Source organism: Maylandia zebra, linkage group LG3 (genome assembly GCF_041146795.1).
Source record: "Maylandia zebra isolate NMK-2024a linkage group LG3, Mzebra_GT3a, whole genome shotgun sequence".
NCBI lineage: Eukaryota > Metazoa > Chordata > Actinopteri > Cichliformes > Cichlidae > Maylandia > Maylandia zebra.
Window position 1 is genome coordinate 28915456 of NC_135169.1, and position 21057 is coordinate 28936512.

Sequence of the window (21057 nt, forward strand, 5' to 3'; positions counted from 1 at the left end):
CTTTCAGACTGTCATTCATGCAACCAGGCTCCTCCTCATCTTCATCTTGACTGCCACCAGCATCTAGACTCCAGGGGGTGCTTTGCTCTCCTCTCACTACTGGGATCTCATTCTTCTATGATGGGTCACTGGAGTCTAATTGTCAGATAGCCTTACTGAATTCTGTAGCTCACTTAATCATGCTCAGTTCTTCTGCACGATCTGTTCTTGTAAACTTTTTTTTAATTTTCATTTTTCAAATAAAAAAGAGCAGAAGTAGATTGTGACTTGAGGTTTTTACTTCCACACACTGTTCAGGTCAGTTATGACTGTTGTAACTGTTCACATTCACTTAAGGGTTTTTTTTTGTCACCATTGGATAATAAAGCCCTCCTTTACTTTCCAAATAGTGTTATTTAATTCTTTAAATCTCTTCTTATGTTGTAAATGTTTTTTTCTTAAACATCAAGCATCGTCTTATCAAAGACGTGTGTACTTGGAAGTTTATAATATATTTTGGATAATTTAGTATATGCCAGACAAGCTCTATGTTTATGTTTACAGTCAGAGAGCTGCACCAAAAGTGGAAATTCATACACACATTCATACCTATCCCATACACAATTGTCACGTAATTATAGGCATCAGACGGTGGTTGACAAAAAAAAAATAAAAATAAAACAAATAAAAAAAATAATCAGGCCAAGAGTTTGATTCCTTTTCAAGCTACTCTGTTTATTCAAATCAACAGACAAAGTGCAACTATATGTTTATTATGCTGTCAGATGGCATAGTTTCACTGAGGGATCACCATGGACAAAAGTATTCAAGCAAATTAGGTTTTTCTGATATTTAATGCAGAATTTATGTCTTTCTTTTTTAGTTTTTTGACAAATAAATTGAGAGATAGTTGGCAATTCTCTAAAAGTTGACCATACTACTACTACTACTAATAATAATAATAACAACAACAACAATAACGATGTAATGTAATGTTTTAATGGTATGCCACAGCTATAGATACACCCTTTAAAATACCCCCAAAAACCATCAAATGCAAAACCGAGTGTACATTTAAAACATTTAAAAGTAATTGTTTCATTTTCACTAACAGCCAGTAAACACATTTGAAATTAATGCAAAACAATATTATTATACAAAGGTGGCTATGTATGTAACTTTAATATTGATTCACATAATCAAATTTGAGTATGCAAATTTCCAAATGGATTCTGTGCTGCAGAAACAAAACATTACCTACTGAGTAATGATAAATTCAGCAATACTCATCTTAATTTAAACAAAGATAAAACTACAAAGGTCTGATTAAAAATGTGAAAAAAAACCCTCACAACACAATGCAACACAATAAGAACAAAGAAACCCTATTTTCTATTTTTAAAATTGTATAAATCCCTAATAAATCCATGAAGGTAATAGCACATACACGGAACTGCATTTTAATGCACAAATAAAACAACAAATAAACTTATATCTCATAAATCTACTGTTTTAGAAAAAAAATCAAAACAGTACAATATATCAAGCAGCAACTAAAATATGTCAAACATTTTCATTGGTTATGCTTCACTCGTGTCATGTTATAAATGACAAAACAATTCTGTAATATCATGTTTTTAAAACTTCCAATTAAAACAATTAAACAACAATGTAAAAAATCATTTGAGACGTTTCTTCACAAAGTTTCTAAACTTCACTACATAAAAGCTTACATAGATGTGACAAATCCACTAACAAAGTATTAAATAGACACTTGGCAAAAAAGTTTTAGGAACTCAACTTTTTGTTGTTTGTCTGTTGTTTAATCTAAGGTGTTAGCAGAAATAATATATTTATGACTAAAACTGTGGCAGCAGGAAAAATGACCATAACACATACTTCTTTTGCATTGGTTTTAAACATTACAGAGCCCTTTCCTTTCGTTTTTGCCCCTACATGTAAACACATAAACACAAAGAAAAGTCTCAGAATCACCTTCCCATGGGGTAACTGAGCACAAACTTTAATGTCCCTCATTATCTTTGGTGTCTTTCACATCGTTGGTCAGGGCTGTTCCACTGAGATCCATGACGCTGTGATCTGAGGCAATCAGTAAAAATAAAATAAGTTGAAAAACACAATAATGGATGTTAAAAAAATCTTATTCCACAACAGAAACTAAGGTGTATACAAGCTGATGTTGTAATCTTAGTAGATATAATGTGTTAGTAAACATATTTGCATGTTAATATTTAGAACTTGCTGTTACATTAATGTCCAAGGTGTCTTTCTGCTGATATATAAAAAGTTGTCTGTTTGGTATATGTTTCCTTCCAAACATATATTATTGCTATTAAGAGCAACAAAACACTAATGGCGAGGGGACAGGACTTTTATTTTATATGTACCAATATTCATAAGAAGAGTAATTTCCTGGACTTGCTGGTTGTTTTGCAAATAAATACATGATGTTGGTTAAACTGGTAGTTTTACAAAATGTGTTTCGAAAATAATTTTTCAACCTGAAAAATGATGTCTTCAAGACCATAATACAAACACGATCACTATAGAACTATAAACTAATAACAAGCAGCTACAGTTCACTGTAGTTTCAACTGTTATGCTTTCTTACCTGTGTCTGCAGTTTTGCGCTGAATGTCAAAGGCCACAGGACCTCTGATGGTGAATCCAAGATAAAAGGCAACTGAGCGTGGTTTCCAAAGGCTGTTTCTCACATTGGCATCGATCTTAATCTCTTTGCCACCAACTCTTGTATACACTTTGTAGTTTCTTACTTCTCCATCAAGTCTGAGAAGGAGCTCTTGAACAGCAGGATTTCTGAAGATTTCTTCTTTCTTCCAGTTATCGCTCCAATCTGCTTCAATCACTTTCAGATGTTTCTCAATAACATTTCTGTGAACAATTCTCTTCACACCTTCACCTTTCCCAATGAAAAACACAGGAAGGAGGTATCTGTTTCGAAAGTACTTCTTATATGTATTTTCATAAGACTTGTACATTTGCTGAGTTAACTCACTGAGGTCATAATCACATTGGCCTTGATTTCCAGCCCAGTACCAGAGGAGGGAGAACATGTGCAGCTCAGGTGGGTCTTTCTTGCTCGATGGCATTTTCCCTATAAATAGTGAGAGGATGTTGTTGACCAGAGCTGCTTCTGAATCTGCACTTGGACACATTTCTCTACACTTTGTAGATATGTCTTCGAGCTCTGATTGAGTGTATTGTTTGACAAGAAATGACAGCACTTCCACAGACTGGTCATCTAGGTTTCTGTCCTGAAACATCTGGATGAGTTGTTTTGCAGTTGTGTTGTCAACATACTTCTGGTAGCACTCTGAGGTGTCTTCAGATATATATTCAGGATCATCTTTCTCCATTTTAGGCTTTGAGTAAGTCTGAAATTTTTCCAAAAACATGCATTTTCTCTCAATGTCATCTTGCAGGCTTAATATGAGATCATTGAATCTTTGGAGTTTGTTGTCTCCAAGTAATTCGAGGACAGAGCCCATCGATACTTTTTTGGTGAGAACTTTTTCCCAGGTTTCATTTTGACTGACAAGTTTCTTATGCAGAGTTTTGCAGACCTGCAGGTAACCAAACTGCCCTCTGAAGTTATAAAAAGGTGAAACTTTTATATTGCCATGTTTTTTCATGTCTGGTCCATCTTCATCTTCAGCAAGTTTTTCTTCATCTTCAAAAGCTTTAATGGCTTTTTTGGCCAGTCTCAAAATGTCTCTTGGTTCAGAAACCTCATTGTTCATTAGGTGGTTTTTATGGACTTGGCCAAGTGTGTCAGCAACAAATGAATTTTGAGGATCTCTTTCTATTGCTCTCTGTGCCCACATTTCTGCCTGATTGTAGTCTTTTAGTTCTATATAATAAAAACGAGCAAGAGCTTGTGGAAAAAATGGATTTTGACCAAATGTATTTGAGGCCACTTCTAAAACTGTTGCACACTGCTCTTTCCCCTCCATCATTTCAATGTCTAGAATCAGTCTAGAAAACTTTTTCTGTTTGATGTCTGTGCTGTTGACTTGGTCCACTTCTTGTTTCATTTCTCTTTTGGTTAACATCTCTTTGACAAAACCAAGCAACCACAGAGGAATCGGATCTCTGCAAAAACTGTTCAAGAAGTTTCTTGTTGTGTCACTTCTGGTCACACCTGCCTTTGCCAACAGTTCAGTACAATATTGTGCTATCATAGTGTGAGCCATGTGGACCTTTTTCTCAGCTCTTCCATCTTCTTGGAATGTGATGATGAGATGACTGAAAGGCTGCGTTTGATCCTCCAGTGAAAGGTCATCGTAGTCTTCATGTCTGAGGAAGTCCAGGCACTGAGACTCCAGGAGATATGAACCTGGTACGTAGGCGTTCAGCAGACACAGGAAGGCAGCAAGCTGCGTCTTCCGAGGTTTATTTGTTTTTTTGCTGTTTTCTAATGCAGCACATGCCTCCCTGACGTAGTCCTGAGAGAAATTACTTTGCATTATGTTAAAGCCATGAAATTGTTCACATTTATCTTTGTACCTCTTTTGAAGCTCTTCCTTTTTCTTATCAAAATTTTTCTTCTCATTGTCTGAGAGTGTGTTCTTTAGGACAACGTGGTCACTCTGTTGAGGTGCATTGTTTCTCACACAGCTGAGGAAAATGACTACAGGCATACGAGTAACTATCTTCTGCTCAGCAACTGTCATCATAATGTTGATTTCAAGATCTTCCAGGATTTTCTTTTCATTCACTAACAACAGCACAGTGTTCTGGTTGTTTCGACTGCCTGCTGTGAAAAGTTGGACAACCTCTTTTGCAACTTTTGCCATGTCTGAGGTGGAGCCAGTTAAAACAGCACACCTGAAGCTTTTTCTCAAATCCCACATCACCTGCATGGCCATTGTAGTTCCCCCACATCCTGGTTGGTGTGTCAGTTTTACAGTTGATATCCCTGGAAATGTTCTCTTTTTCTGAATTTGTTCCCTAAGTTTCTCATGTCCATCTCTTTTGATAAAAGCAGTCCCAAGGGACTCTGCCTGTTCACTGATGTAGAAGTTTAACCACTGAGGTGGGGCCCCTCTGTAAAAATTCTCTTCTGTCTTCCCAGTGAGTGCTGGATCAAAATTTTCTCCTTCAAACTGATTTGCATGGAGAACATGCAACATTGTGCAGGAATCTCTGAATTCACTCCGTACATATACTTCCCCACCTTTAGCAGTGGACAGGGCTGGTCCGTTTGCCATCCTCAGCTTTAATAGTCCTGCGAATGAATGTTAAAAAGTAAAAGTAATTTAGTTTGAACTGTTATTTGATCCTAAAGGAGTAGTCTAGGCAGTAGCAAACACAACCTTAATAAGAGTTTTGTATGCTGGGATTTCAGATTCACCCTATGACATGTGATTCATAAATACTAGTTAAAAGCTTCTTTGAATTAAGTAGTCATAGAGATAAACACTACATGAAGCCTGCAATTCCAACCCCTAAATTTACGCTGACCAGATTATTAGGCATACCTGTTCAACTGCTTGTTAAAGTGAACATCTAATCAGCCAATCCCATGGCAATATCTCAATGCATTGCTATATTTATAAATGGTGAAGAAGTACAAACTGAGCAACGGAATGGAACGGGGAATTAAGTGACTTACATCACTTTGAAGGTTGCATGGTTTGTCGTTGGCAGACAAGTTGGTTTGAGTATTTAAGACCATCATATGACCACACTGGGTCTCACGTCTGTCAGCTAAGAAAAGCAAACTGAGGCTACCATTCACATGGCCAAATTTGGATAATAGAATATAGGAAAAACGTTACCTGGTGAGATTAGATTAAATTTTTACCACGACGTTTGGATGGTAGGATCAGAACTTGGTATAAACACCAAGAAACCATGGATCAGTCATGAATTATACCAACAGTTAAAAGCCTCAGTCAAACTAGAGTAAAAATGTAATCCATGTAATTGCTAACTTTAATTTAATCAAAAACTGATAGCAGACTGATAAATTGCCATTGCATACCATTTTGACACCCCATGGTAGGTTATAAGACACCACTGACCACTTCAAAAGAAAATAGATCAAAAGCTGATCCTATCATGTCAATACGTAAAAAAAACTTTGAGTTATGTTTTCAGCACCTTGTTAAAGAGTGAAGAATTAAAGCAACTCTGCAGCAACAGGAGCTAGCTACGTATACCTAACAAATTGTCCAATGAATGTATAATGCTGCATTATCCCTATGGACTTTGAAATCTCTAGGAACCTCCAAAACCATGTAATAATTACATATGCAAGCAATTTTGCATAGAGCAAATTATAGAATGATCGTACTATTTGTAACACGCTTTGTGTGAAAGTACACATTTACAGCATCACATTCATAACAAAGTTAACATCTTTGTGGATCCATCAAGACTTTTCTCACTTTGTCTTCCAGTTCTTGCAAATGTGGGTGAAGTGTTCTGCTGATCTGTGACTGGTAACTATGTTCTATAACCTGGGTACCAGGAAGCTGCTATATATAGTATACAGCCACATGCCACACCCAGGAAAGGTTTGTGAGTATATGTATACACCCACCAAAAGACCCGTAGAATGTGAAAATCAAAGTGAGTAGTATGCTATGATCAAAATGTTAGAAGGAATCAAGTTAGGACATATTTGCTGTCAAACAAAAAAGATAGATGGGAATGAGGCATGTATAAGATATTTAGATGGAAGAAAAGTAGGAAGAATTTAGTAATGAAGGATCAGGGAATTTATTAGATTAATATATTTGTATATTTAGTGTCATGGAAATTCATGGGGGAAAATGTCCACAGTGACTTATGTTATTGTTTTCTTACTTTGATCCAGCAGTATCGTTTTACTGGAAAGGTTTTACATTTCTGGTAAAGGGTGGGGTGAGGTCATTTGAATAGAAATGTTACTGGCAACAGGCCAAATACTAAAATAATTTTCTTTATGTTAAAGAAGACAGTGCCATTAACATAGTTACTGTAAGGTATTTAAAGTTTTCTTTCACTGTCAGAATGAAACCTACCACTATTGATGCTGACTGACTTTACAGGCCTGTCTGTCTGGTTTTATCATTAAAAATCTGCAGGACAGACAAGTGATGTATTCATCTTGACATTGGTAACACTTGTAGTGGACTTTAAAAGTTGCTGAGCAACCAACAGTCCATGGAAATTATTAATCCATAACTTAGTAACACTGTAACTACAGTGTAAAAAATGTAGATAAACTACTAAATTAATTTTATTAACATGAAAGAAAGTTCTATTAAGATGGTCACTGTTTCCGTTGTTTCTCATAATGAAACCTACCACTGGATTTCTTCACTATTGAACCCGATTGTCTCTGTAGGCCTGTCTGTCTGGTTTAATCGGTGACAATAAATCTTGTGTACTGACAAGGTTGGAGAATTCTGGTAAAAGGTTGAGGTGAGTTCATTTGAAGAGAAATGTTACTGACAAGTGGCCATGGCCATTTGTTAAGCTGTAAAAAGAAAATACTCTGCGTACTGAAGTTTTATTTTTCCATGTTATTAAAATTTTTTCACTGTTTATTTAATTTATTTCACTTTGAGTTTTCTTTTATTCTCATAAAAAACCTAAAACTGCATTTCTTCACTTTAAGTTCTTACTGTTAACCTGTAAACCTACCTGCTGGGTTTTCTGGTACTGACAGAGGTTTTTATGGAGGCTCTAGAAGAACACTGAGGGGAATTTTTAGGATTGCTTAGTTAAAGAACCAATCAATACAAGTAAAAGTTTAATACTGAAAATGTCTCTTAAATGTATTTAAATATAACTATATACTGCTGTAGAAGTCTTTAGGCTACCTTTTTGGAAGCCACTGGACAAAGCAGGAGAGTATATCTAGAAATGGCCAACTACTTCAGTTATTTAGGTTATTCTGTTTGTTTAATGGCTCAGTCACTAAACCTTTTCTCACATGTCTTCCTCTGATGTCTCTATTAGCAAATTCTGTAATCTAAGCGATGTGACAATGGGAGTCTGGTAAGGAAAGATGATCAGCAGTTAAGGTTGGGTTTTTTTTTTAACCTAAACTGATGAGTTAGAGTGATTATATCTACTAAATCTTAGTAGATATAATGTGTTAGTAAACATATTTGCATGTTAATATTTAGAACTTGCTGTTACATTAATGTCCAAGGTGTCTTTCTGCTGATATATAAAAAGTTGTCTGTTTGGTATATGTTTCCTTCCAAACATATATTATTGCTATTAAGAGCAACAAAACACTAATGGCGAGGGGACAGGACTTTTATTTTATATGTACCAATATTCATAAGAAGAGTAATTTCCTGGACTTGCTGGTTGTTTTGCAAATAAATACATGATGTTGGTTAAACTGGTAGTTTTACAAAATGTGTTTCGAAAATAATTTTTCAACCTGAAAAATGATGTCTTCAAGACCATAATACAAACACGATCACTATAGAACTATAAACTAATAACAAGCAGCTACAGTTCACTGTAGTTTCAACTGTTATGCTTTCTTACCTGTGTCTGCAGTTTTGCTCTGAATGTCAAAGGCCACAGGACCTCTGATGGTGAATCCAAGGTAAAAGGTAACTGAGCGTGGTTTCCAAATTTTGTTTCTCACATTGGCATCGATCTCAATCTCTTTGCCACCAACTCTTGTATACACTTTGTCGTTTCTTACTTCTCCATCAAGTCTGAGAAGGAGCTCTTGAACAGCAGGATTTCTGAAGATTTCTTCTTTCTTCCAGTTATCGCTCCAATCTGCTTCAATCACTTTCAGATGTTTCTCAATAACATTTCTGTGAACAATTCTCTTCACACCTTCACCTTTCCCAATGAAAAACACAGGAAGGAGGTATCTGTTTCGAAAGTACTTCTTATATGTATTTTCATAAGACTTGTACATTTGCTGAGTTAACTCACTGAGGTCATAATCACATTGGCCTTGATTTCCAGCCCAGTACCAGAGGAGGGAGAACATGTGCAGCTCAGGTGGGTCTTTCTTGCTCGATGGCATTTTCCCTATAAATAGTGTGAGGATGTTGTTGACAAGAGCTGCTTCTGAATCTGCACTTGGACACATTTCTCTACACTTTGTAGATATGTCTTCGAGCTCTGATTGAGTGTATTGTTTGACAAGAAATGACAGCACTTCCACAGACTGGTCATCTAGGTTTCTGTCCTGAAACATCTGGATGAGTTGTTTTGCAGTTGTGTCTCCAACATACTTCTGGTAGCACTCTGAGGTGTCTTCAGATATATATTCAGGATCATCTTTCTCCATTTTAGGCTTTGAGTAAGTCTGAAATTTTTCCAAAAACATGCATTTTCTCTCAATGTCATCTTGCAGGCTTAATATGAGATCATTGAATCTTTGGAGTTTGTTGTCTCCAAGTAATTCGAGGACAGAGCCCATCGATACTTTTTTGGTGAGAACTTTTTCCCAGGTTTCATTTTGACTGACAAGTTTCTTATGCAGAGTTTTGCAGACCTGCAGGTAACCAAACTGCCCTCTGAAGTTATAAAAAGGTGAAACTTTTATATTGCCATGTTCTTTCATGTCTGGTCCATCTTCATCTTCAGCAAGTTTTTCTTCATCTTCAAAAGCTTTAATGGCTTTTTTGGCCAGTCTCAAAATGTCTCTTGGTTCAGAAACCTCATTGTTCATTAGGTGGTTTTTATGGACTTGGCCAAGTGTGTCAGCAACAAATGAATTTTGAGGATCTCTTTCTATTGCTCTCTGTGCCCACATTTCTGCCTGATTGTAGTCTTTTAGTTCTATATAATAAAAACGAGCAAGAGCTTGTGGAAAAAATGGATTTTGACCAAATGTATTTGAGGCCACTTTTAAAACTGTTGCACACTGCTCTTTCCCCTCCATCATTTCAATGTCTAGAATCAGTCTAGAAAACTTTTTCTGTTTGATGTCTGTGCTGTTGACTTGGTCCACTTCTTGTTTCATTTCTCTTTTGGTTAACATCTCTTTGACAAAACCAAGCAACCACAGAGGAATCGGATCTCTACAAAAAGTGTTCACGAAGTTTCTTGTTGTGTCACTTCTGGTCACACCTGCCTTTGCCAACAGTTCAGTACAATATTGTGCTATCATAGTGTGAGCCATGTGGACCTTTTTCTCAGCTCTTCCATCTTCTTGGAATGTGATGATGAGATGACTGAAAGGCTGCATTTGATCCTCCAGTGAAAGGTCATCGTAGTCTTCATGTCTGAGGAAGTCCAGGCACTGAGACTCCAGGAGATATGAACCTGGTACGTAGGCGTTCAGCAGACACAGGAAGGCAGCAAGCTTCAGTGACTGATTTGTTTTTTTGCAATTTTCTAATGCAGCACATGCCTCCCTGACGTAGTCCTGAGAGAAATTACTTTGCATTATGTTAAAGCCATGAAATTGTTCACATTTATCTTTGTACCTCTTTTGAAGCTCTTCCTTTTTCTTATCAAATTTTTCCTTCTCATTGTCTGAGAGTGTGTTCTTTAGGACAACGTGGTCACTCTGTTGAGGTGCATTGTTTCTCACACAGCTGAGGAAAATGACTACAGGCATACGAGTAACTATCTTCTGCTCAGCAACTGTCATCATAATGTTGATTTCAAGATCTTCCAGGATTTTCTTTTCATTCACTAACAACAGCACAGTGTTCTGGTTGTTTCGACTGCCTGCTGTGAAAAGTTGGACAACCTCTTTTGCAACTTTTGCCATGTCTGAGGTGGAGCCAGTTAAAACAGCACACCTGAAGGTTTTTCTCAAATCCCACATCACCTGCATGGCCATTGTAGTTCCCCCACATCCTGGTTGGTGTGTCAGTTTTACAGCTGATATCCCTGGAAATGTTCTCTTTTTCCGAATTTGTTCCCTGAGTTTCTCATATCCATCTCTTTTGATAAAAGCAGTCCCAAGGGACTCTGCCTGTTCACTGATGTAGAAGTTTAACCACTGAGGTGGGGCCCCTCTGTAAAAATTCTCTTCTGTCTTCCCAGTGAATGCTGGATCAAAAATTTCTCCTTCAAACTGATTTGCATGGAGAACATGCAACATTGTGCAGGAATCTCTGAATTCACTCCGTACATATACTTCCCCACCTTTAGCAGTGGACAGGGCTGGTCCGTTTGCCATCTTTAGCTTTAGCTGTCCTGTGCTGTAATAAGTTTTAGAAAATGAAAGTAATTTAGTTTGAACTGTTATTTGATCCTAAAGGAGTAGTCTAGATAGTAGCAGACACAACATTAATAAGAGTTTTGTATGCTGGGGTTGCACATTGACCCTATGAAATGTGAAGCACTTGTATATGAAGCCACAATATCAACCCCTAAATTTACCTTCATACACAAAACATTCACTCACTGACTGGATTTTCAGGTACACCTGTTCAACTGCTTGTTAAAATGAACATCTTGTCAGCTAATCATATGGCAATATCTCAATGCATTGTTGTATTTATAAAATCTTTAGGAATCTCCTAAACCCTGGAATTATTCCATGTGCAACTACAGAGTGACCGTACTATCTGCAGCACTCTTTATGTCAAGATATACATTTACAGCATCACATTCATAAAAAGTTTAACATTGTTGCAGATGAAAATTCATACAGATTTTTCTTGCCTTGTCTTTCAGTTGTTGCAAATGTAGCTGAGCTCCTCTCAAATGTTCTGCTGATCTGTGACTGGTAACTATGTTCCATAACCTGGGTACCAGGTAGCTGCTATATATAGTATACAGCCACATGCCACACCCAGGAAACGTTTGTGGGTATATGTATACACCCACCAAAAGACCCGTAGAATGTGAAAATCAAAGTGAGTAGTATGCTATGATCAAAATATTAGAAGGAATCATTTTAGGTAATATATATGGTCACATAAAAAGGTAAATGGGAATGGGGTATATTTAAGATATTTAGATGGAAGAAAATTAAGAATGAAGCTAATAAAGAAAAATTAGGGACTATGTTAAGAGTATAATATTGTATACTTGATGTCCCTCGAACTTCATGAGGACGAATGTCTACATTGACTTAGGCTATTGTTTTCTCACTTTCTTGCAGCAGTCTCTTTTTACTGCAAAGGTTGGACATTTCTGGTAAAGGGTGGGGTGAGTTCATATGAACAGAAATGTTACTGGCAACAGGCCAGTTACATTCTTTACCCATAACTTTGTAACACAGTAAGTACAGTGTAAAAAATGAAGGTCAACTAGTAAATTCATTTGAAACTACGACTAAATTGAAAAAAAAAGTTCTATTAACATGTTTGTTGTAAGGAATTTAATATTTTTGTTCTCTCTCATAATGAAACCTATCACTGCATTTCTTCAACACTGATTCTGACTGTCTCTGTAGGCCTGTCTGTCTGGTTTTATCAGTTACAATAAATCTCGTGTACTGACAAGGTTGGCGATTAACCCGTAAAAGGTTGAAGTGAATTCATTTGAAGAGAAATGTTACTGACAAGAGGCCATGGAAATGTTAATATTTGTAACACTGTAACTGTAAAAAAAAAAGAAAGAAAAAGAAAAAAAATACTCAGTGAAGTAAAGTTTCATTTTTCCATGTTATTAAAACATGTTTTTTCTACTTTTATTTAATTGACTTTCTTTCATTGTCATAACAAAACCTATAACTGCATTTCTTCACTTTCAGTTCTTACTGTTAACCTGTAAACCTGCCTGCTGGGTTTTCTGGTACTGACAGAGGTTTTTGTTTAGATACTGGAGGATGTTTTTAGGATTGTTTAGTTACCAGAAGAACCAAACAATACTATTCCAAGAAAAAACGTAATGCTGAAAATGTCTCCAAAATGTATTTAAATATAACTGCTGCAGATGGGTTTAGGCTACCTTTTTGGAAGCCACTGGACCAAGCAGGAGAGTAATATCAAGAAATGGCCAAGTACTTCAGTTATTTAGGTTATTGTTCGAGTGGCTCAGTCACAAATCCTTCTTTTTCATTTCTTCCTCTGATGTCTCCATCGGCAAGTTTTCTTCCTTGTAAAAATTGCACTTAATAACTTTACTTTTGTAATTTTGAAGTTTACAAACAGGGACATGCGAGGAATGTATTCATTTTTAGTGTAAAGTTCATCAGCGTTTTTATTTGTCATCTCTAACTCTGGATCTAAATCTCACCACATCATCCACCTTGAAATTCAAAACTAAGTTATCAAGAAATCTGACAGCAATATGTTCACTCACGCCAATGACAATGGTGACGACGTCGAACAAGAAGAAGTGAGACCTTCTTTCTGATTGTGATTTTTTTCATATTAAACATACACAAGTAAAATGAAATAGAGATTTCCATTAAGTATAGTCGACAAGTATATCACACTCTCACTTAATTATAAATAACATATTAACAACACACACACACATATAAATTCTAAAAAACATTAATGATTTATCCAATTTCTGAACAAAATATTACATAACTCAAAAATAATCTTACATTTATATCCATTTAGTTCTTAAATACTTATCGTTTGAATTATAATCCAAAACTCTAATTAGTTTTTAATTAGTTATTAATTAATTATTACAGCTGTATGGCATGCCATAAATTTTAACAGTTTTTTTAATCACGTGACATGTGCGGGTCATAAACCCCTTCTAATATCCCTCCTTGTATACAATATTTTGGGTCAGTTTTTTCTTATTTTGATCCAGCAGTATCGTTTTACTGGAAAGGTTGGACATTCACCCCCTATATGAACTCACTGGCAACAGGCCAAATACCATGTGAAAGAAGAAAGTGCTATTAGCATAGTTACTGTAAGGTATTTAAGCTCTCCTAAATTCTCATAATGAAACCTACCTGTCAGCGCCTGAGACACAGCCTATTGAGTCATTTTGCATATTGTGGATAATGTTCAGTTCTAGTGTTATTATTAGTAGGTTTAGTCTAGTTAACATTGTCATTCATGCTCTCTGGTTTATGTGTCATTTCTGTCTTGTCCTCTATGTATAACTTTTAGTTATGTCTGTGTCTTGCCCCCCTTAGTTCTAGCCATGTTCCTCTCCTTGTATTCCTTTCTGTTTCCCCAGTCTGTCGTGTATTTCATGTCTGTGTGTTCCAAATCCTATAGTCAAATTTGTGCTGTTATGCCTACGTCTCACCATGTTTCCTGTTTTATTTTTGAAAGTCTTGTGTTGCCATGTTCAGTGTGTTTAGTTGTATTTCTCCTGTGGTTCATTTGTGTCAGCTGTGTTTCCCCAGTTGTTTCCACTTCTCTCATTATCCTTGTGTGTATTCAAGTTCTCTGTCTTCCTTGGTTCAGTGTCAGGTTATCTGTCTATCTCGCTTCATGTCCATGGATTCTCATGTCACTTAGAGTCTCAGGTTTAGATATGCTCATGTTGTGCTCATGTTATAGTTTCATAATGTTCAGGTTCATGTTCATGTCATAGTTTCCATGTTTTGTTCTAGTTATTCCCAGTTTAGGTTATCATTTAGTCTTTGCCTTTGTTTTGTTTTTTGCTATTATCCTGCATAAACAGCTCGCTTTTCGTTACACTTCAGTTTTGCATCTGGGGTTGGGTCTGCTCTTCAAACACACCGGGTGCCCAGCCGTAACACTAACACTGCTGCTGACTGTCTCAACAGTCAATATTTACAGACAAAAGTCTACAGGTTTTATCATTAAAAATCTCTAGGATGGACATGTATTCATCCTAAATTTGGATTGTGGTAACAGAAATTACAAGTTGCTGAGGATTATTTGCACTCAGCATGAAGACAAATAAAGCATTTGGTACTAGTCCAGTGACATTTTCACCTCTCCATCTTCAGATTTTATAACTTCTTAGTTGTCTTTGAAGGAGACGTCCGGGCAACACAGAGTTGGTTAGCAAATATATTTTAATATATAATAGTATATTCATTTTAGCACAATGACAAAATGGCATAATTTCAGTTCAGTCTCATTTAAATCATGACAAAAAGCCACACCTTTATATGTGTTTGAATACCTCATGATGTTTTGCTGCAGTCATTGCAAAATAAATCATGAATCCTGAAGTACTCCTTGCCCCATGAGAGGAAATCCTTAGCAAAAGTGTCTAACAGCATTGAGCCCATAGGATCCAACAGGGTTACTTATGTGAGCTGAAATATTTAATGGTTGTAATGATGCTCCTCACTGCACTCTTAAGGTCAGTGTCACACTAGATCACTTCAATGTCTCACATAACAGGCAGAACTCTTAATCGTATCTATTAAAGAGCAACAGTTCTTGACAAATGTAATGAATTAGATCAACTATGAAACAGCCACACCTGCCACTTGTAACATCAAGTAAGAACTATGCACTTTACAAAAATTAGATAAATGCAGAATATGAGACAAAACATCCCACTGACAGACCGACTGACTCAAAAGGCAGTAACACACAGGCAACTCACAGAGCCCAACAATTAACTGAGAAACACATCAATTTAAATGTTTACATTTTCTTCCTGTGGTAATGGATCCAAACTAGATACCTGGAGAAATGAATATTTATTATGGAGGTTAATAATAAGTTAAAGGTATGACACTACTGATAGAATTTGTAAAAAATAAAAATAAAAAATGCCAAAACCTTTCATGTCAGCTTGAACTGTTAGAAGCCTACAAAAGCCAAACTAAAACCGTAGGAAGCTTTCTTAGCTGTAAGTTAGACCTTTACCCACAGTGGAGCAGGAAAGGACTCCATTACTTCAGTGCTTAACCTCCATTGTCTGCTACTACAAAACACACATGCCTAGAGATAATGATTGTTCAGGATGAACATCATGGAAAATTGCTCAAAGTCACGTCACAATTTCAAGTTCATTCACTCCAGCAGTTTGCAACTGAATCAAGTTGGCACTTTTACCTAAGATGGGAACATTTTTATGCATGAAATGTAAACTTTATTTGTCTCAACAAAAGCAAAAACATGTTTTTGTTGTGCAGCTCTAGAAAAATGCAGCAGACGAGGTTAAAAACAAAAAACAAAACTTAAGCACAGTTTTCAGGAAAGCCAAACTTAATGCAACTCATTCTTCTAGTGACAGTTCAAAGGTACAATGGAAAACAACAACAAAGAAAACATTGCTGCACAACTTCATTACATCACTCACCGTACATTCAGCATTCCTACAGTAACAACAGCCTCATTGTCATTAACGACATCTCACCTCTGTACAGCATTCTTGTGCAACACGTGCCACATTCAGAGTGATCTGATAGAACTAGATGTGGACATGAGTTGCACACCCTCCCCCCGAGATGCTTCATCAAATATGAACCTACATATTTAGATGTGCTCACACTTCTGCATCTTATCTTAAACAGCTACAAACCACCAAGCTACTCCTCACTACTTACACTAACTACTGTGCACCTTCTCCATCTATCACCCCACAAAAGCACCTTTAACCCTTCATTAAAACTTGACTTTAAACATAAAAAAGGAAATAAAACTCAGGAGCCTCACATGGTGAACATTAAATAGGTTAACAGACCATTATTTGATATAAATGAAAAACTACGTTGTATAAAATATGAATGTAACATACATTATCACCTCATCATGATCTTATATATCTTTTGACTCATTATATTTATAGAAATCTTTGCTTAAAATTCCCTTGCAGCCAATCATATGTCACCAGGTTGTTACACAGAGCTGTTAAATGTAGTCAATTTTCATTGGCTATGGCAGAAACAGGAATTCTGATCGAGCCAATCGCATAAAAAACTACAGTAGCTGCTGTTTGTTCTGATGACAGTTTTCAGCTGTTTTTCACACCAAGTTTTTTTTGTTTATTTGCTTTTTGTGAGTAGAATTAAATAATATCACAAAGAACAATTTGATTGGTTAAACCAAATAGTAGATCTAGGTAAGTTGCTGGGCTAATTAGCTTCATTCTACTTCCCTCATGAGAGGATAACTCACAAAACTCGGGTCTACATTTGTAAAATTTGTATATACACCTACATTTACATATGTCCGCACCTTTTATATGTCCTGCTCGTGTTGCAACTTCGAAGTGACAACATACCTCACGTGAACAAAATGGCAGAATGTGATACTGTGACCTTTGTCTTTTGTCATGATTTGGAAACTCTCTGAATCCAATTATTTTACAAGCAGTGACCACAACACACCTGATCAATTACAACACAGTAAAACATAATGTTACATATCAGTAAATACAATTAAATGAATATCACTTTTTAATATATAAAAACATCACCCAAAGCTGTAACAGCAAAACATAAATGAAGAGAATAACACGAATTAGAAAAAAACGTTGATGCGTGATCTCCTTAACTAAGCACAATGTGTTCATCCCCTTGGTTTGTTTCCAGTTAGTAAAACAAAATCAGGATATGTAAAAACAACAACAATATATAGGCATTGAATAAATTAATCAATTTAAATCCCAACACAGTGATATATATATTCAAAATACATATTTACAACCTATTAAAATAAAAGAGAGAGAGACAAAAAAAATAAGTCCTAAAGGGAAAAAGTTTCTTGAATGAATTTTAATTGACTGTTAGCATTTCATGCTGAAAACTTTCACAATGTCCACCTCTTTTCTGAGCTCACTCATATATAATTGTGAATTTTCCATAAATAGACAAGTATTTTAGTAGGTTAAAACTTTTGCAGCATTTAGTAAGTTGATATGCACTTGGTACATGGAAATCCAAATCTGACATCATTTGTGACTGATATGTTAAAATACTATGTGCCGGTGGCTACAAAGGAAAAAGCTAAGGGAAAAGAAAAAAACAAAGCACAAAAACAACAAAAGGGTGCAGCACAGCAACATTTCGGTTGCTGACTATGAATAACCCCAATTAAAACATTTAAATTAAGCTATAATCAGGAGCTAGATCATCAGACAGTTTGATTTTTTTTATTTCAAACTACTAACAAACTACCACATAGTTTTATTTCCATTGCTTACTTAAATTCTGAGAGTGAGGAAAAAAACAAAAGCCACTTAGTCACATACATCTAAATCCACAAACTGCTGTTGAAAAAGCAGTTGAAAAATAAATAAAGAGAAAAAAAAATCTTCTAATCTTCGTTTGCTGACTTTTTTTGAACAACAGTGGAAACACATGCCAAAAAAAAAAAAAAAAAGATCTCTTCACAGGAATTGGTAAGTGGCGATTAAACATTCATGGCCGATAATTTCACTCAATTTAACACTGAAAGACCATTACCCACAGGTCATAGCAGTGAGTACAACTGCCTCCCCTTGCCTGACAAAATGCTCATGGTTCAGGTCTGATAGATGCAGTGGTCCCACTTTGTGTTCAACAGGCTAAATCAGGAGGGCAGCCACCGCTTCACTTGGGGTCCGGCCTAGTCTGGACTCTGAGGGGAAAATCCACCCAGAAATACTTTGACACTGTTCAACTAAAATCCATTTGGTGATACTATTCATTTAAGAAAAAGTTTACCAAAAACACGTCTACTTTACTTTCTCCTTGTGTGAAGGTTTGAGTTTAAAGCAATACAACCAGTGAGGGTTTTTTGTTAACTCAGAAACCGGCTGATGTTGTCAAAAAGTCAAAAATGTAGAAGTCACTATCATAAGTTACTGTGCTAATATGGTATGGTCATTCGAGAAGCTTCTTCAGTTCTAGGGTCAAATGGTGGAGAGCCCCAGATTTAAATCCAGACTCTCCACCAGGAGCTTTTCCAGATGCTTTTCTTCCCATGCTCCTTAGATTTAGAGTTTTTTCTTCTGTTTCCTGTTGTCTTCTTGAGTTTCAGTGCATTTGACTGCTCAGGGCCACCATACAAACAGCCATTATCTGTCAATATTGGTTGGCCGATATATCACAGCACTGCACACACAGAGTGAAAACTAAGCAGAATCAATGATTGAAAACTGATTACAAGTTTTAGACAATGTTCATGACCATCCACTGTTGAATAATTATAACCCCCCCCCCCCAACCAAAAATAAATAAATAAAAAAATTAAAACGTGTTCACAATAATGTCAGTGTCATAAGTTTCATGTTGGAATGGGGCCACAATCCTCGGGTGAACTTGAGTGTGTGCACCAGATTTCCTGTCAATCAGTTCAATAAGTATTGATATACTTTACTATGGACCCAACTGGTGAACGGGACTGAACGCATAAAAGCTAAACCTCAGATCGATTTAAGACGTAGAGTATCTATAACAGTGTTAAAGTATTTAAAGGTGGATTATTCCAGTACTATAAAAAGCTTGATCTGCCCTTGATTAGCTGGATGCTTTATATATAAAAAATAAATGTCCAGCGTTGGTGGTTAACCTCAGCATATGATTGCATTCATTAAAGGACTTTTGACTAAGACTTGGCTTGCTAAAGAGCAGAATGAGAGCTTTACAGTATAGTTGGTCTAACAAGGTATAATTCCCCAGTTTCAAACAATGAACATTGGAAAACAAACACTTTTCTTTCCAAACACTGCACAGTTCCTTAAAAGTGCCACTCCATCCAGTACATACATCATGCAATGTCAACACAAGAATATCAGGATCTTTGTCAAACACCCTGACTAGTCACAATTAAAGAGCTCAGTTCCTTAGATTAAGCGGTTTGTTGGGAGGTTATGTTACAGTGCAGTTTTCCTACAGACATAAATGCATAGGATACAAATCAGTCAAACACTACAATAAACGTCAAGCAATACAAAAAGAAAAGGAGAAATAGAACAGAAGCAGATCACAAAAACTGTGATCGAAATAAAAGTCTTGGTCATTGGCACTGGGGGTCGGAGTGGAAGGGAAGCGGGGCGGTAGCGGGGCTGGAATAAATAACTAGTCATACACTGATAAGATTTATATATGGTTGCCTCATTTTTGGATCCTACAGCTGTGAGGACAACAAAGACAGGTGCAGAAACAGACCACAAACATTCTGTACACACTAACACTGAAGTCCTTAGCAAATTTCAGAATAAAAGTAGCGTCACTCTCTAAAAAAAGTGAGAGCCGTTTGGTGATCGACTTGACGTGCGTGCGCCTCGCACACAAACTCTCACAGTTCTGGAAAATTTTTAGGGGTAAACACAAAGTCTGCTAAGGCTTCATCGTGGGGATAAGAGATACACAGTGTTCAAAAGAGCAGTTATTATAGTTTAGTTTCAACAGTCTTGCTAGCGATTGTGTTTGGTGCATGGCAGGAGAGGCATAGTCAGCTTAGGTTAGGTTATGAGCCGCTGTGTGCATTAGAGATCCTTGTCACAATTATGTACACTTAAATAAATGTATGTGTTACTGTCACATGCCATGTTTTTTTGTCTTTCTTTCTGATGCTTTCTGCCATTCTGCACCTTGACTTGAACCTTTATTTTTCCCAGAGGCCTTAACTTGTCTACCAGTCGGAGAGAAATCACATGCGGGTCAGTTATTTCCTGTGCAACAAATGAAACGAAAAAAAATTACTTGTATGTATAAATACCGCATGGGAATCTTTTTACATAGTATATATGATATCTTATATATTCTGTTAAAATATACTTTTCAGTTTTCTAGAGTAGTCCAAAGTTTGTCTTTCATCTTACTTTCAACTCATGATACTGATTACTTAAAATTAGGGTGAAAGTCGGCACAGACAGTGGAAATTTGCTGCTAGAGTCGAGCTCTCAATATATTATTTCTGCTATATTATATTGTAATATATTATTTGTATATCAACGTCTCTAATCAGCTCATACAAAAGATTTTCATGCTAACAGGTGATGGAAAAAAACTTCAATAATATAGAAATGACTGCTATAGATTTTATATCTAAATAACTCTTGCTATGACTGTGAGCTAAAGGCAGATATTGGCTTTTCCTATGTAAATCAACTTCATAAAGCTTCCTCTAAAATACTAAGACTTCATGAAAAATGATAAATAATGATTTATTTAACAGTATAGCTCCATCCACACAGGAGGCGATTTACTGATGATTAGTCGCTAGCAGTCAGCATGTCAAACAGTGATATCTTGAGCTTGAGCTAAACTGAGACAAGTTTAACTTAAGACCTGCCCACTTTGTGCAGCAAGCA

At 36.3% G+C, this 21057-nt stretch overlaps 1 protein-coding gene across 1 annotated transcript; it reads right to left on the reverse strand.

Annotated features, from left to right (window-relative positions):
* Window positions 1–699: 699 nt before the first annotated feature.
* Window positions 700–11686, reverse strand: LOC106675254 (uncharacterized). Its single transcript, XM_024799130.2, has 4 exons — window positions 11623–11686; window positions 8521–11156; window positions 2612–5248; window positions 700–2079 (listed from the first exon to the last, which is right to left on the reverse strand). Exons 2-4 carry the CDS (start codon window positions 11132–11134, stop codon window positions 2003–2005), a joined length of 5328 nt encoding a protein of 1775 aa, XP_024654898.2. The 5' UTR covers window positions 11135–11156; window positions 11623–11686; the 3' UTR covers window positions 700–2002.
* Window positions 11687–21057: the final 9371 nt, after the last annotated feature.

What these genes read in the sequence shown, in the direction of transcription:
- LOC106675254 (XM_024799130.2), bottom strand. Translation starts at nt 11,134, where the DNA reads ATGGCAAACGGACCAGCCCTGTCCACTGCTAAAGGTGGGGAAGTATAT. An exon ending in GAGCAAAACTGCAGACACAG is followed by an intron (nt 5,249 to 8,520) that starts GTAAGAAAGCAT and finishes ATTCATTCGCAG; the next exon opens with GACTATTAAAGCTGAGGATG. An exon ending in GCGCAAAACTGCAGACACAG is followed by an intron (nt 2,080 to 2,611) that starts GTAAGAAAGCAT and finishes TGATTGCCTCAG; the next exon opens with ATCACAGCGTCATGGATCTC.